This window comes from Zeus faber (assembly GCF_960531495.2).
Source record: "Zeus faber genome assembly, chromosome: 5".
Classification (NCBI taxonomy): domain Eukaryota; kingdom Metazoa; phylum Chordata; class Actinopteri; order Zeiformes; family Zeidae; genus Zeus; species Zeus faber.
In genome coordinates, this window is record NC_137192.1 from 8,168,649 (window position 1) to 8,184,593 (window position 15,945).

Below are 15,945 nucleotides of genomic sequence, written 5' to 3' on the forward strand. Positions count from 1 at the left end.
CCTACGCTCTCCGTGTCACTAGGGTATGGAGGCATGTTTTGAAACCATATCTCACGATGGGAACCTTCTGGAACGGGTTCCTCTCTCCGTGCTGGGGCCCGGCGCGCTGAGAGCAGGTCTGGGCATGTCCCCTTTTGCCTCCAGCAGATGGCGATGTTCTGCCGCTGTTCACCGTGGAGGGGACGCGACACCGGGCGCGGCCCAGACGGATGACCGCGTATGAAGGTAATTGATGGTGTGTACACAAAAGATCGTGTCTGCGTAAGCCTCACTGGCGAGCTGGAGGACGGGCGGCTAGGAAGTTGATGTCCACGTTTATTGAGCACATGGAAGCCATTCAATCATCGCATTTTAATTTGTTCACACACCACCAAGCCCAACGCCCGGAATGAATCATTCACATGATGTCAAATAATTCATTTCAGTATTCAAGTACACAACGGCTACTATATGGCCCACTTAGTTGTTTTAACCATGACCTTCTTCTTCTTATTATTCGTGGGTTTTTCTCCTGTGCTTTTTTTTTTTTTTTTAACAATAAAAAAAACAAATGACTGTAACTCTTAAAGGTGGTTAGGGTTATGAATGCACTTTAGCTTAGCTCAGCGTAAAATGGCGAAAGACATTCCATCACTACTCTTTCTATTGTTTGTTTTGTTGTTTAAAATGAATACAATTAATATTTCTTTCAAAAATATCGGATCCTACAGTGTAGGGTACATTACTGTAACAATGTCTTTTTGCCCGGTACAGTACAGTAATACATTTTTTTGATAAAAGCACAGAAAAAACACTAATAATAATATCATAGTTATTAACGACTATGTGGGCTATATAGTGGGTATTTAATACTTTAATGTACTTTAGTACTTTAATATTTTAATGACATTTTTCACATTCTTTGTGAATCTGTAAATCAATTTGTGTGTGTTTCTGTGTGTGTGTGTGTGTGCGCACGCCCCCCCCCCCCCCCCCCCCCCCCCCCCGTCCCACAAGATTGGATTGATCATGCCCTGAGATAATTACAACAGAGTAAACCTTTTAAGATACGTCCAGTACTACGGAAAAAGCAACAAAACACAGTTAAACAACATGAAATAACAACACAACGTGAAGGTTCCCGCCGGGGCTGGGATTTTCCAGAACATTCCAAATGCGATGGATGGGTGAGCGTTTCCTACTGTGTTCTGCACCGGATTTCAACAAAATGAGATTTATTGAGTCCATGGTGGGGGGGGGTTAATTAAAATACAGGTACTTCTCACTTCACGACCGTTCGGACTTAGGACCAGCTCTCTGACCAGTCTGTATTGTGCGACGCGTACGATACCACCGCGTCTCTGCGCCAAGCATCTCATCTCATCACCGTTGTCAGTGTCGTTCCCGCAGTCTGTCAGTATTCACTACACTAGCGTTGGCAATGGCCCACGCCCCCCTTACCGTGAAATAACACAGGACCAATTAGATTAACAACCTGGTGCTAGGAACGGCACACGGTTGTTAAGTGAGGAGTACCTGTACATCGAATGCTGAAATTAAAGGCTAGGACATATAACCAGTCAAAAGTGCCCCAATTGAGCTTCTAGTGCTCCGAGTCCCTCCAAACCCTTCCCCTTGGACGACACCGCTCCCGCCACATTGATAAGTAAAATACACAGCTTGGCTAGAGAGACGCACGGTACAAGGCAATGTGTCAAAGAAAACAATATTGTCAATAAGTACACTCTTTAAATAATGCAAAGGGTTAACTTCGGTAAATACTATGTTTCATGAGGAAATTATTTCTGTCAGGAGATTTTCAAAGAAGTCTTCCAAACATTCTGCCAAAGTTTCCATGTACACCGAGTGGGGTCTTTGGCGATGCAATGAAAACAAATTCTTGAATATTAGTTCTTGAGAGGGCTAAGAAAGAGTTTTGCGCTTAGCGTGAAGCATCGAGAAGTTTAGCACCATTTCGCAATTTTCTGTCCGTCCTTCTGTCTTTCTCTCTCTTCTATTGAGGACAGTTTTTTTTGTTTTTTGTTTTTTTCTATATGGAGCTGGCGGTGATAAAGACATAGATCCTTGCCACGAAGGTGGTGAAGGTCCCCTGCCTCAGGAGTTTCATCTCCACGTCGATGATGAAGTCCTTGGGCTCGCGCACCTGCCGCTGAAGGTAGACGGCGCCCGTGAAGCTGTTCAGCTTCCGTGTGCTGAAGTAACCCTCCTCGTTCCCCTTGGTGACACTGACGACGATGTGGTCGCCGGAGTAGGCGGGCGAGGGGCCGATGCGGAAGATCTGCGCCGGTGTGAGGATGTTGGTCTGGAAGCTGAGCTGGTAGTAGGTGATCCTCAGGGGGGAGTTCTGGCACTCCAAAGAGTTGCTGGGGCAGCTGAGCCTCTCGCAGCGCCTGGAACCAAAACCCAGACTGTCAAGACTGTGTATACCAGGAGGAGTGCCTTGAACCTTACAGTTCTCTTAATAATTTCACCGAATCAGAAGCATCACATGAGCCGTGCAATCTCGATGGTGTTTCCAAGGCCACCTCTTCGCATCATGAATGAGGGACACCAAATCTATACCAAGCCATAAGACCCTTCAGAAGGATTACTACCATAACTGTGCCTTGTCTTCTGCTCACTGGAGCACAGAAGGGAACTCCAGGGCCTCTGCCCCAGGAATCAAAAAAGAATCCGAAGTCAATCATGTTTGATTACAGATCAATCTCCATATCTGCAGTGATGGGGTGGAGTAGACGTGCACACTCGTGAAGATGCATGTATAAACAGTTCTTGGTTCCCTCCCCCACTCTTTTTTTTTAATTTTATTTTTTACTTACAGATGATACTTAAAGTTATGCAAGTAGCTTGTGTGTGTGTGTGTGTGTGTGTGTGTGTGTGTGTGTGTGTGTGTGTGTGTGTGTGTGTGTGTGTGTGTGTGTGTGTGTGTGTGTGTGTGTGTGTGTGTGTGTGTGTGTGTGTGTGTGTGTGTGTGTGTGTGTGTGTGTTCATTCTTTCATTGCTGAGGTTGATGCTGAGCCTGGTTAATTTGTCCCAAGTTTTATCAGGTCTTCACTTTTGACAAAATAAACTCGGCAACTCACGTGTCCGACACCTTCTTGTAGTTAGCTGGGCAGTCGAAAGAGAGACACCGGAATCCTCCCTGAATATTGTAGCAGTTGTGACCATGCGAACAGTTGTGGCTCCCGGTCGTGCACTCATCAATATCTGGAAATGATGAGAGACCGTGCCAGACGGGTTTAAGTACTTTCAAATAGTGAATATGGAGAGGACAGATATATTTATACTGTATGTTATTATTTAATGACAGGTCACAACACAACATATTTGAGCTTGAGGGTATCAAAAATGTTTTGTTAATTCAGCCACCGCCACTTGCATTGATCAAGCGAGCCAGCCCGGCCTGGCTCCGGGTGAAAATACCGCGCTACTCTGAGTGGTTTTAGGCGGTTGTTGTGAGATGCCATGACCACAATATTAGGGACACAATTGACACAAGATGATACGTTTCCATGTTAAATAATCCAACTCATGTTCATGAGCTTAATCTATATGGTGTTCAAGACATTAGAAAGTACGATCTCCAACGAATGCTCTAATAGTTGCCAATAAAACTGCATCAACTGCTCCATGTGACATATTTTAGGTCCATGTCTTCTCATCATTATCAATTTAACAATTATAATGAAATGAGTACAATATGACAGTCACAACAACATCTAGACCTAATGACAATATAGCTGCTTTCACACGTGCACTCCAGATAATGCCCGGACCTGATTATCTGGACATTGTCCAGAGTTACCCTTTCACACATGTAGCACACAACCAGTGATTGTCCGTGTCAGATGCGGTTATACCACCTGGTAATAATCTGTTTGGTTTAGCCGAGGGGCGGCGCCTGGGTAGAGCGTGCAGAAGGCAGGATGTGAGGCAATGACACTGCAGAGTTTTAGCAAGGCTACAGACTTATCGGTAGTTGTTTTTTTTTTTTTGCATTGATACTCAATGTATTTGGACGTATCCCCAATATAAACTACATAGTGGAAAGGAATAATCTTCTCCTCCCAGTGATCTGCGCTCTGCTGTGCCGCTCTGTTTGCCCAGGGCGGTAAAATGTCTAGAACTGGAGCTGGGGGTCCATGTGCCTTTTCTTTTCCTTTTTTGTGTGCCTGCCCCTTTTTAAAGTTTCTGTGTGTGACTGTAGAGTCGGGAAGTGGGGTCCAGAGTTTCTCAACAGCACTGAACGGAGAGGGCGAGAGCCTCCCCCCCCCCCCCCCCGCTCTCTCTCCGCTACAGTTTCGGAGCACGGTAAACTGCACTTAAACACTGCACTTTTAATGCTCGGATTTCTCGTGGCGGATAGAAAAAACATCTGCCTGTCTACCATCAATGTCAGTCGCGATCGATGGAGTCTAACGCTGATAGGCAATTTTAATCGTAAATCTGCCCAAGCCTCAGCAGAAGCTACGCTCCGCGCACGTAATCTGGCCAAAGGTAAATAACTGGTGCACGATAGACGTCGTCAACATGTGACACGCTCACTCGCTAGCTGTGAATGATCACCTGCTCTGTTCACACATACCGTTCAATCTGACATTACCCAGACTTTGTACTCGGGTGCTGGCTGGGTAATGTCAGGGCCAAATGATTCGGACATTTGCCTTCACACATACAGCTCCTCCAGGTAATGTCCAGATAATTTCAGGGTTGCAGTGCGTGTGTGAAAGCAGCTTACGATACTGCTAAGTACTTTACCTTCCCTAATTTTATCTTCATGTCAAAATGAGCCTTAACCAGGTAAGTTGTTGATTTGATTGAATGTTTCCCAAATGGAAACAGAGCTCAGCAGGATTTAAACCGCTGGAATCAGTTCAGCATTTCAAATGCATCTTAAATAGATAAAAAAATCACACTTTCTTATGCAATTGTTCGATTGGGACGCATGCCCAGTATCATAGCGTTAAATCACAGATGTAGAATGGGAGGTTGACTTCCCTCACCCCTGCACGTGCGTCCGTTGGTGGACATGGTGTATCCGTGCGGCGGGCAGGCACACTGGTAGCTGCCAGGAACATTGACGCACTGGAATGCACAAAGGTTGCCGATGCTCTGGGAGCACTCATCGATATCTGCCAAAAATAAGAATAGAGGAACAGGCAATTTGGTGAAAGTGTACTTCCACGGTTCGAGAATTAACCATAAGTATTAACGAGTAAAACTAATTTATAACTGCAAACGCTCATAACCCTAAATAACACCCTTAAAACAGCCACATTCTTGAGCCTCTGGCAGCTGGTCCTCCACTCACCCTCGCAGGCATGTCCATCTTCCTTCAGGTAGTAGCCCTGGCGGCAGTAGCACTGGTAGGAGCCATAGATGTTGGCGCATTCCTGGCTGCACAGGCTTTTGTCACATTCGTTTACATCTGAACAAATGCAGAGGAAATTTAGAAATATCACAGTTTGTATACGGAGGGGATATATACACTAAATGCCCTCTAACATTATTTACCACAAGAGCACCTGTTCTAAAACAGGGGGAGCCAGCAGGGGTTTGAAAAGAGTTGATCTGGGAAGACTTGACTAAATCCAATCATAGTGCATCTGCGAGTCCTATGTGCAGATGAAATCCAGCTCTGTAACCCCAGAGACGGAGAACAAATTGAATTCCCAGAGGGGGGAAAAAAAACCCAAAACATAATTTTTTTTTCCCCCGCCTCCAAGAAATTACAGATACTGTGAAAGTTCGACTAAACATTCCGCTATCGACGTCATCTCTCTAACCACTCCACCCAGCGCTGGCTTTCCACTCAACAGTGTTTTGAACAGAAGCTTACATTAGGGCCTGTGACGTTTTTATTTATTAAAATTTTTTAAGGGAAGGAGTTTGCATGTGGGGTGCCCATGTCAGTCTCTCTGCGCATTTTATTAAATATATTAGTTACCTTCACAGTTCTTGCCATCGAACGCCAGGCTAAAGCCGGCAGTGCACGTGCACTGGTATGAGCCCGGTGTGTTCTCGCAGGTCTGGGCACACAGACGTCCTGGGTAACGCCAACACTCATTCACATCTGGGGGGGAGGTGAAGATATAACTGAAACTGGAAAAAAATGTCCCTCTTCTACAACATGAGTTCCAAAACACGGAGACTCGAGAGTTTGGGTCTGATGGCACTTCGAAGCTAAATATTCGTTGATTATACCGATTGATTAAATGAATTATTCCTTCCATATTGTGCAACCCTAACAGAGAGACCGAGGGAAGGGAAAAGAGAGAATAATAGTGTGCGTGGTCCAGGTAGCTAGTTTTGTCTCATTAGTATGCATGAGCACCCTCAGGTCTCAAACTGGGTCTGTGCAGCCTGGATGTTCATTAATCTGCTGTCAGACTGTTTTAACCCTCCCTTTTCCCCATCATCTTCATCAGCCTCATGGTGTCTCAGACTCTACGTACCAGTGCACACCTGGCGGGTGGCGTCATACTGGTAGCCCGTCTGACAATCACAGCGGTAGCTGCCGGCAAGGTTGTGGCAGATCTGGCCCGCTCCGCAGCGGTGGCTTCCCATCTGACACTCGTCAGAGTCTAGACGGGGAGAAAGAGAGGGATTAAAACCCTGAGCGATGGCCCGGACACCGGCCGGCTGGCTGTTGGGGCTAACATGCTCACTAACACAAAGACAAACTTTGTCTATCTCACCTACACACTTGGCTCCGTCGGGGCTGGCGTGGTAGCCCTGGCCGCACATGATGACCTTCCGCTGGCACGTGTAGGACCCCACCGTGTTGATACAGTTGAACCCCGGGCTGCACGGCTCGCTCAGGGCGCCGCACTCGTTCACATCTGAGACCAGAGCGGGGGAAATTTAAATGTAAATAGCACTCTCCCGTTGTCATTGGATGTATAATCCTGACTGACAGCCGCACTACGGTGAACAATATGTCCTATAATTTAGATGGAACAATGGCGTAATTAAATAGTAACTCGTCGGCGGTGTTCGTGCTTCCTTTGGCGCGTATTCCATTTCCAATATTCTAATTTCGGAGGGACGTCACACAGACGTAAGTAATACCGATGGACCCTTACCGATGCAGTTGCCGTGGGGGTCTTGGGTAAACCCGGTGAGGCACTTGTGTTTGGGGTTGCACAGAAACGAGCCCTCAGTGTTTTCACATTCAAAGCCGACGCCACAGTTATGGGTGCGGACCATGCACTCGTCGACATCTGTGACAAGACATTTCAGAGACACATTGCACATTCCGCAACCATAGACATTAATATCATAGACATAGATAATACTGAATTAATGGAGTAACAAGACAGTTGGGGGACACACTCTGCTTGAGCTTACAGAATTTGTCCAGTAGGTGGCAATGTGGTTGAAGAACAGCACTCACAAATGACTCACAAATTTAAAATCTGTTTAAAACTTAAACTTCTCAAAAGTTGGGCTCATAAAACATAACTTCTGGGGAACTCGTGTAATTAACAAAAGCTGAACAGAACTTCCTAATTGACAGATATTGGGGCATCCATCACTCTAGAAGCCAAAATAACTGTCATTGAACAAGTGTGGAGTGGGTCGGAGTGGAAGATGAGGCGTCTTTCTTTTGTGCCGTCCTCGGGTGTATACGTGTTTTATTGGGTCCTGTGAGACTTGGAGATCTTCATTTGAGCTTTTCTCCTCCAATCACCTTCAAGAGGAGCACGTTACCACGCACAGCAGTGGCAAATTCGGCTCTCTCCCATGCAGCTAATTAGTTTTTCCCCCTGCTAGTTTTCCCAGCCAGTCTGCTAGATATTGCCTTCTTAATCTACATGCATTGATTAGCCTTCCACAGGGTGGAGTTCAGCAGACATGAGTCATAGAGCTTTGGCTATGCAGCGCTGCTGCCCGGTAAATACTGCCTTTCTGGGCGATTATCTCCTTGCACAGTGGACCTTGGCTGCTACAGTAAAAAAATGTTTTTACTAAAGTCCAATCAAATAACAGGTAATAATCTTAGCTCGAGATGGCCTCCAATTTTCATTCTCAATCATCGCTAGTAGACACACAGACAGTAACTAAATGTGCATGTGTATGTTTAGGGGATTTATTTTTGGCTTTTTAGGCTTTTTTTGGGGCTTTTTTTTCCAATATGTTTTGACCATCTCATGCCCAGAAAAAGGGAATGCAAGTGGTCTAAATATATCCATGCGACTACTAAATCTGGGAAAAATAACAATACTATTATTAAGCCCTACTTTGTTCACTTATTTATAATACTGCACAAAGGAAGTCCTTTATGTCCTGATAAGAAACTCACAGACAATTTATTTTGGATTGTCCCACATAGTCAGCATACAGTGCTGTAATGATGGACTGAGGCTTAGAACCTTTGTACACTTAGTTATTTCCGCCGTTGGATCCTGCAGCTTTAATCGCATTGCTCAAAGGCGCCCGATGGCCGCATACTGCACTCAAAACACAGACATCACTCAAAATCAGAGGCATGAACTGGAGTGTAATTTTGAGACTTTTGGGACTGGAGAAACATGAGTCTGACTTGACAGGAACGACTGAGCCAAAGGCGTCGGTCTTCCAACCACTCTTAAAGACACCTATGATAACGGCATTTAGGCCGATCCCCCCGACCCATGGAAACCGTCGCTAAGGCTCTTTGTGCACTAAGCGACATGCGCGATGCCGCGCTGGGGAACTCACCCTCGCAGATGCCTTGCCTGGACCGGAAGCCGGCCGGACACGTCAGCTGCCGCTCGCACACAAACGATCCCACTGTGTTGACACAGCGCTCGGCGGGCCGGCAGCTGTGAGTGTTGGTCACACACTCGTCCACGTCTGCGGGAGGGAGGAAGAGGACAACAGTGAGCGGGTGTTTGTGTGTTGGGGTTTGGAGTGACATTGGGTCACTGGGGCAATAACGAGGGAAACACTGGAGGTGAGGATGAATTGACAGGCTTAGTTGAGGAGCAGAGTCTGAGCATCAGTGAGTCAGCACCAGCAGACCGGCGCGGGCAAATAATTAGGCAGCCAAGCGGACAAAGGGAGGCCATTCTTACTGATAGCAGAACCCGCACGGGGCTAAATAGGGTTTTTATTTTATTTGACCCTGTTGGAAAAACGATGACCGGTGGCTTTTTCAAGTTATGTCACAGTCACTTGTATTTTTTTTACTTTTAACCATACATTCATCCAGCACAGGTAGCACTGGAGGATAATCGAATGACATTGCCCTGGCAAAAAAAACAAAACTTTCTTTTTTTTTTATTTATTTTTTTTTTAAATCTGTTTTATTGGGCTGTGTTTTGTCAACTTTGGAGGCAAACACACTTTGTTGAATGAGGGGAAAAAGGCAGGTCGGCACCAAGGGAGGGGCGGGGGGGTGGGGGCGCTTTGGACCCTACTTTACCTGAGCCTAGTGCGTATGAACACATAAAAATGCATGTGGAAAAGAATCCTAAAACCTTATCAGTCCAACAGCGCTACACCGGGGGAAAGCGATACTGTTGATTTATTACATTTGCGGACCTGTGCCAAGACGATGGATTCGAGCCCCGTTACGGCTCATCTTTATCAAACCGCTGCATTCTCTTATCGCGCATGCATGGAGGATGAGCTGGATGCGCTGCTGGGTCTTAACTGTGCCAATTGTATTATTTACTATTGGAGGGCGCAAAACATGTGCGGCAGTCATCTAGATTCCAAAATCGTTCCTAAATATGGTGCATTCCACGGGGGAATCGCGAGAACCCAGGCATGTGCAAAAATCTGCATCACAAAACAGAAACTTGATCGAACCAGAGGAGGAGCGCTGGTCTGTCTGAGAAATTCTATAATATTCAGTGTTTTTTGTCCCCCCCCCCCCCCCTCTTCTTTTCACCGCAAGGGGAATTCGTTTGAATGGCGGTAAGCCCCCAAAACACCTTCCCTGGGGGTAGGGATGGTGTGGCGGGGCAGCAGCCATCAAAGAGACAAAGCATTAATATGAGGTTCTTGAGAAGACGTTTGTGCCTGAACCCCGTCCCAGACTCTCCTTTCATTTTAGGTTCATTCCCATTCCCCTCCTCCCTACTACACTGCATACGGTATCGCCTTCCATTCGGGGTCCAGAGTTTTTTTTTTTTTTTTTTTTTCTTTCTTTTATTGTATTATGAAATGTCTCTTTGGAAAGGCAGGGAATACATTAGTCACCACAATGACTTTGCAGAACACCCGGTGGACTCTGCAAGGATGCGTGCAGCGGAGCGCTGCTGACGGGTTGTGATGACGATTGTAAATGCTCCTTGTTGTTCCCCAAACCGGGAGACATCTGTTGTCTTTGCTGTAGGCTCTCTCTCTCTCTCTCTCTCTCTTTCTCTCTTTCTTTCTTTCTTTTTTTTTTTCCCTCCCTTTCCCAAACTTTTGGCAGACGGGAGGAGCGATTTCTGCAAGTGTGCCGAGCATCGCCCTTGTCCTTTCAGCCGCTCGGCTTTGGGGACCATCATCGTTTCCAGTGAGTCAGCGTGAGCGAGCCCCTCCTGTCTCCCAAGGAGAGGTTGCGGGAGACTGTCGGATTACACTGTTGTCCGAGGAAAAAGCTCTATCAATACAAAGACTGCTTTAGAAAACACAGACGCTCGGCCTGGCGGAGAGAGGGAGGGCGAAGTGAGACCGGAGAGTGTTTCTTTTTTTTTTTTTTTTTTGTTTGTTTTTTTTTAAGCTAGGGCGGGGGGTCTGAGATACTACAGAAAGCGCAGAGACCACACAACACATTTAGAATGTCTACACTTCTATTCTCCGTTCAACTGGAACCAGCAAGACGATCATATTTTTTTCCCCTCTCTTCTCTCTCTTTCCCCTAATTTGAGTCCTGGAGCAGGCGGCGGAGTTCAAGACGGGATTGGATGAGGTCAACTTTGGCTTGCGAGCTGTAATGCTCGGGGTAGACGGGGCGGGCGGAATAGCGTAGCTGAAGGGCGAGCGGTGGAGAATTAACAGCAACATGAGCATCATTAAAGCTCATGTTCAGCGACGATGGATGGGGGCGTTTCTGAATGACATGACCCGACGCACCCGAAGCTTTCGGTGAGGGACACTTGGAATGGAGGTCTTTGGTGTGGGGGACGACGGCTGTGAAGTGAATTTTCGGTCAGAGTCCAACAGTAATATTTTCCAAGAATCTGTCATGTAAATGGCCGTGGCTGCAGAAACTACAATTAAAAGCCAACGGTATGGAGCAAGGGGCATTTTGTCAGATGGACAGATCAATTTCCCCGTTCATGCAAATAAGTAACGACATTTTTATTCGCTCCTCAATGCGGATCTCACCGCCGCGTTTTAATTGTAGCCAAAAATCGGGCCTTGCCCACCAGAAACCGCTTTGTCCGGAGAAAGGGAATGTCACAGTAGGGACACTTGATGCTTGACATTGAAATTATATTTGTTCAGCTTTGTGTGTGTGTGTGTGTGTGTGTGTGTGTGTGTGTGTGTGTGTGTGTGTGTGTGTGTGTGTGTGTGCATTCAAAAAGGGCCCAAACACACTCCACGAGTTCAGGTCCACGCGCTTGAAAGGACCCCTTTATTAACAAAAACAGGGATTCTGAGCGGGACCAATCTTGGGTTCCAGCCTCTTCTCGGAAGAGAATAAACCAGAGTAAACGGCGTGGTGAGAATATTAAGGCTATTCAGCCCAAACTATGCATGGGAATCATTCTTAAAAATAATCCTTAATCAGCTCCACATACTTTTTCCTTGATCTGCCGCAGTGCCTGGCAGGCAGTTTACAGTCCAATGTGTCCTATGCGTAAATCCATAACGGACTGTATTATTTCGCTAAGGCATCTACGGTGTCTCCCAAGAAACTGTTGGCGCGGCCTTTTGGTCTACCGATCAGTTAGCGTCTCGATCAGATGGAAGAATAAATCCATACACCACCCGGTCCCCCCACCCTCGTTAGGGAGGGTAGCCCAAAGCCCTGGCTATTCCCCTTGTCTCATTCCAGACTAAACCAAACGTTGCCCACCCACATGTGAACATGTGGGAACACTTAAGGGAGAGAGAGTCCTCGTCCCGCCGGCCCGTATAGCTGAAGCGACTGACGGGGAGAACACAAACTCATTAGAGCTGGTGGTGTCGTGCTCACGCATTCAGAGGACATCGAAAGCCACAACGAGCCACGTCCTTTATGCTACCCACTTTGATACGTGCGCATCCAGGGTGCTTAAACTCAAAAAGAGTGTATTTTTCCATAAGGTGTGGTGGAATGTGATGGACTCCTGGTAATGCCTTCAACCAGAGCACGGAGGAAGCCGCATTATTTACTTTCTCGGTCGATATACAGCGGATCATCTCACACTTGACCTTTAAGGGCTCCGCCTCTGTGATTTAGTTAATGGCACAATTTAGTGGAGGAAGGGATTTTTGGACAAGGGGAAAATTGTTTAGCAAATGTGTATCGGATTTCCTGGGCCAGACCATATATCACCTCTTCACAAAAGAAAGATTGCTGCCAAGTATAGAGGGGGTTGCAGCAAAATGCACAGATCAATTTACTAACTGCTTCACCCAACTTGTTACCGCAACTGTAGTGGAAAAATATTTTTTGGCATAGTGACAATTCTAATTTCCTCTGGCGTGGAGAGGTAGATCTGAGAGCGGACTGAGAACAAATGGATTCAGTTTAACTTGTGAGGCACCTTGGAACACAGAAGCAATGGCAAATTTGTTTTTGCAGCAATGGCCACCAAAGAGTAATTGGCTATGGTTGACTCGTGCCATACCACCAGGAAATTGGGAGTCCAATCGGGTTGTTAAGTGTTACAAAACCTGCATTTTCCTCCATAGTGAATGACTGCATCCAATTAAAAAAGTGTCTCAAACTAGGGTAAAACTGCTCAATTGCATTTTTGTCCTGTTCTGATAGCCATGAGTCTGCATATGTGTATGTGTCCATAGTGGGCTCTCAGTGGTTGTATTCTTATGGGGTATGTTATTTGTGAGCTGCAACAAACCTAGCTTGAGGGATATACAGTATAAGAGCGTTGCGAATTGCCCCAATTCGCCCCTGTCCTCCAAAAAAAACCCAAAAACCACAGGGAACAGTAATCCTTACCTTCACACATCCCTCCGTCTGCCATGAGCGAGAACCCCGGAAAGCAGGAGCACCTGGCTCTGCCCGCCATCACAAAGCACTGCTGGCTGCAGGGACCACCACCTAGAATAGGACAATGTACTGATGCTTTAACGGCAAAACACCTGAGTTTTGTGTTACAGCTACTGTACAGCAGAGGTTCTCAAACTTTTTTTCGCTGATGTTCGATCTAACAGTATAGTTCAATGGAGTTGGCACCTCATGTGATTAGAATTTGAATAAAATCATTGCCGTTTGTGCTGATTTCTGCCGCTATGGTTTTTTATTTTTTTAACATTATGTTCATGAGCTGTTATGTAACTTTCCAGCTTATCATCGTCCATGTCGCTTAAAAATCTTCTTCAGTTGTGCAACATTTGTGCTTAGGGTGACCAAATGTCCCGATTTGTACGGGACAGTCCCACATTTCGACCAATTGTCTGGCTTCCTGCAGCCAGACAGAATTTCACACATTTTGACCAATTGTCCGACACCCAGACAGAATGTCCACATTTGATCAATTGAAGCTTGTAAATTGAAATATATACATTTCTACCATCTTCTTTGTCGTCTTTCGGTTGCTCCTGTTAGGGGTCGCCACAGTGGATCATCTGCCTCCAATACCTTCTGTCATACTAACATTTATTCCCATGCATGGTTGCTGCACAGCAGCATTTGTGTCAGCAAAGTGTCCCCTCTCTCTTGCGCTGTCCGACTCGGAACAGGCGTAGGAGAGTGAGTTGCTGTGGTTACAGGGCGCATAGGCGCGCAAGCTCTCTTTCTCTCGGTCTTGCTTACGGAAAATGTAGCCGACTGAAATGATTCATTGTGCGTCTACAGAATATTTTAACTGAGAATTACTTCTGGAAATGTTTAGTCATTGTTCATCTACAGAATAATTTAACTGAGAACTGAAAGAACTGACTTATTTTGTGAAAAACAAAAAAACAAAACACATGTTCCTTATTTTAGTTCAGAAAATCATCTGGCAACCCCCACAAAACATTTGGGGATCCAAAGTTTGAAAACCCATGCTGTACGCCGTGGAACAAGGCCGATCCACCAAGGCACCTTAACTCCCCGATTATCGTGGCCGGTTCCCCCGCAACCACGTCAACAAGTAATTCATACTTGAATTCATACCGTGCTCCCCAGGGCCTCGTCCTTGACTGAGCGCTCGCACTCTACATAACCGTTTTGGCTCTGATCATCACTTGCTGTGGGAACGAGCCACCCTTAGTGGCCAGGGGAATCGATTCCTCTGTGCGCGACATTTTGTCAGCGCTGTCACAAAGGGGTATGAGCTGCAAATCCCCCGGACCGTCTCTTTTTCTCTGAAGATCTAAGGAGGTGCATGGCCCCCGAAGCCCGAGCAAGAATTAAATGAGGACACTATTAAGAACTAATACTCAACAATCACTTTCTTATAAGTGCCGCTTTTCCTTGTTGGATGATCAAATTAGTAGTCCTGATAGAAGAGAAATTTGAGTCTTAGCCTTTGCTGGTGTATTGCTACACACTGCTGCTATATTTGTAGTCCTGAATTCATTAATTGAGAATTTCACAGACAGTTGGAAATTGTAGGACTGTCTTTCCTCTGTAATCCCTCTCCCAGAGAGTGCCAGGGGGGAGGTTTTGAACCTCTGCTGATACCCCGGACCTGTTAACCCTTGTCTTCATTCCCAAGCGGCAGAGGCGTCAAATGGGACACATACCAGGCAGAGACCTGGATTTTCCATCCCACGAGAACTAAACAAAAGTGAGATTTAAAGATAACCAAATGACTGTTAATGTTATGATTTTAACTAGAAACCTGATGAACAGAGAGTCTCCCTCTCTATCTTACAAGAACACACGCCTTCTTTCCTTTGAACCCTGCCTCATGCTAAGAGCCTTGTCTCCAGGAGTCTTGAGGAGAGGTCCCAGCCATGGATTTTGTCTTTGTTTAAGTTTACCAATGCAAATCAGTCAGTAATTGAAGTAACATTATTTTTGAAGATGTTTCTATGAAAAATGATCTATTTTTAATCACTGTACAATGCAAAATGACAAAGTTACAAGATGCCATTTAAATGTATTAATTTTTAATGTGGTCATGCTGCCATCTAGCATACCTGCCAACCATCACACATTTTGTGTACCAACCATGCAATTCTTGGTCAAAATACGGAGGTGTGTGTGTGTGTGTGTGTGTGTGTGTGTGTGTGTGTGTGTGTGTGTGTGTGTGTGTGTGTGTGTGTGTGTGTGTGTGTGTGTGTGTGTGTGTGTGTGTGTGTGTGTGTGTGTGTGTGTTCTCTCGTATTCATGCTTGCTAAGTCATTTTTTATGATAACTTAATAGTTTAATAACCCATATAATGCTACCTTTTGGTGCCCTTTTTACCGAGCGAGTTTAAATTTCTAAAGTAGTCATTAACACTACATAAAGCTGCAGACATCTATCAGTGTAAGAAAATGTCACTGATTCACATACTGTACACTCATGCGTAGGTCTTTGCCCCAAAGCAGTTGGACCATCCCAAAACCCCCTTGCTTCATCAGGACAAAAAGAGAGAGTTGATGCGTTGACCAGATGTACTGTATATATGGCTCCATCTTTGGGCTCGCACGGATCAGCGACACCAGGGAGAGCAGCGTGGTGGCAGAAGGCTCGCCAGCCGGTTACTTGTGTACTCCCAAAGCACTCAATCCAATTCTCCTCCTCCTGATCCCCACCGATCAATACAAACACAGCTGTAGCACACAGGAGCGGAACCGAGGGGAGGCTTTGCTTCGGGGGTGAATATCGGGTTGCAAACCCGAAGCGCTTCTTTACCCATTCATATCTCTCAAATCTTT

At 45.9% G+C, this 15,945-nt stretch overlaps 1 protein-coding gene across 4 annotated transcripts in view; it reads right to left on the bottom strand.

Moving 5' to 3' along the window:
* Positions 1 to 1,197: 1,197 nt before the first annotated feature.
* Positions 1,198 to 15,945, bottom strand: part of fbln2 (fibulin 2) — a 53,246-nt gene continuing 38,498 nt past the window's right edge. For 2 of the 4 annotated variants that reach the window (XM_080000393.1, XM_080000392.1), the window contains exons 8-17: positions 13,091 to 13,192; positions 8,704 to 8,838; positions 7,086 to 7,223; positions 6,699 to 6,842; positions 6,456 to 6,584; positions 5,948 to 6,073; positions 5,312 to 5,428; positions 5,004 to 5,132; positions 3,084 to 3,207; positions 1,198 to 2,390 (exon numbers count right to left, since the gene is read on the bottom strand). In XM_080000393.1, coding sequence (XP_079856519.1) covers positions 2,030 to 2,390; positions 3,084 to 3,207; positions 5,004 to 5,132; positions 5,312 to 5,428; positions 5,948 to 6,073; positions 6,456 to 6,584; positions 6,699 to 6,842; positions 7,086 to 7,223; positions 8,704 to 8,838; positions 13,091 to 13,192 — 1,505 coding nt within the window. In that variant the 3' untranslated portion in view covers positions 1,198 to 2,029. Of the gene's footprint in view, positions 2,391 to 3,083; positions 3,208 to 5,003; positions 5,133 to 5,311; positions 5,429 to 5,598; positions 5,639 to 5,947; positions 6,074 to 6,455; positions 6,585 to 6,698; positions 6,843 to 7,085; positions 7,224 to 8,703; positions 8,839 to 13,090; positions 13,193 to 15,945 lie in introns of those variants that run through there. The other 2 variants (XM_080000394.1, XM_080000395.1) reach the window with 2 other exon arrangements.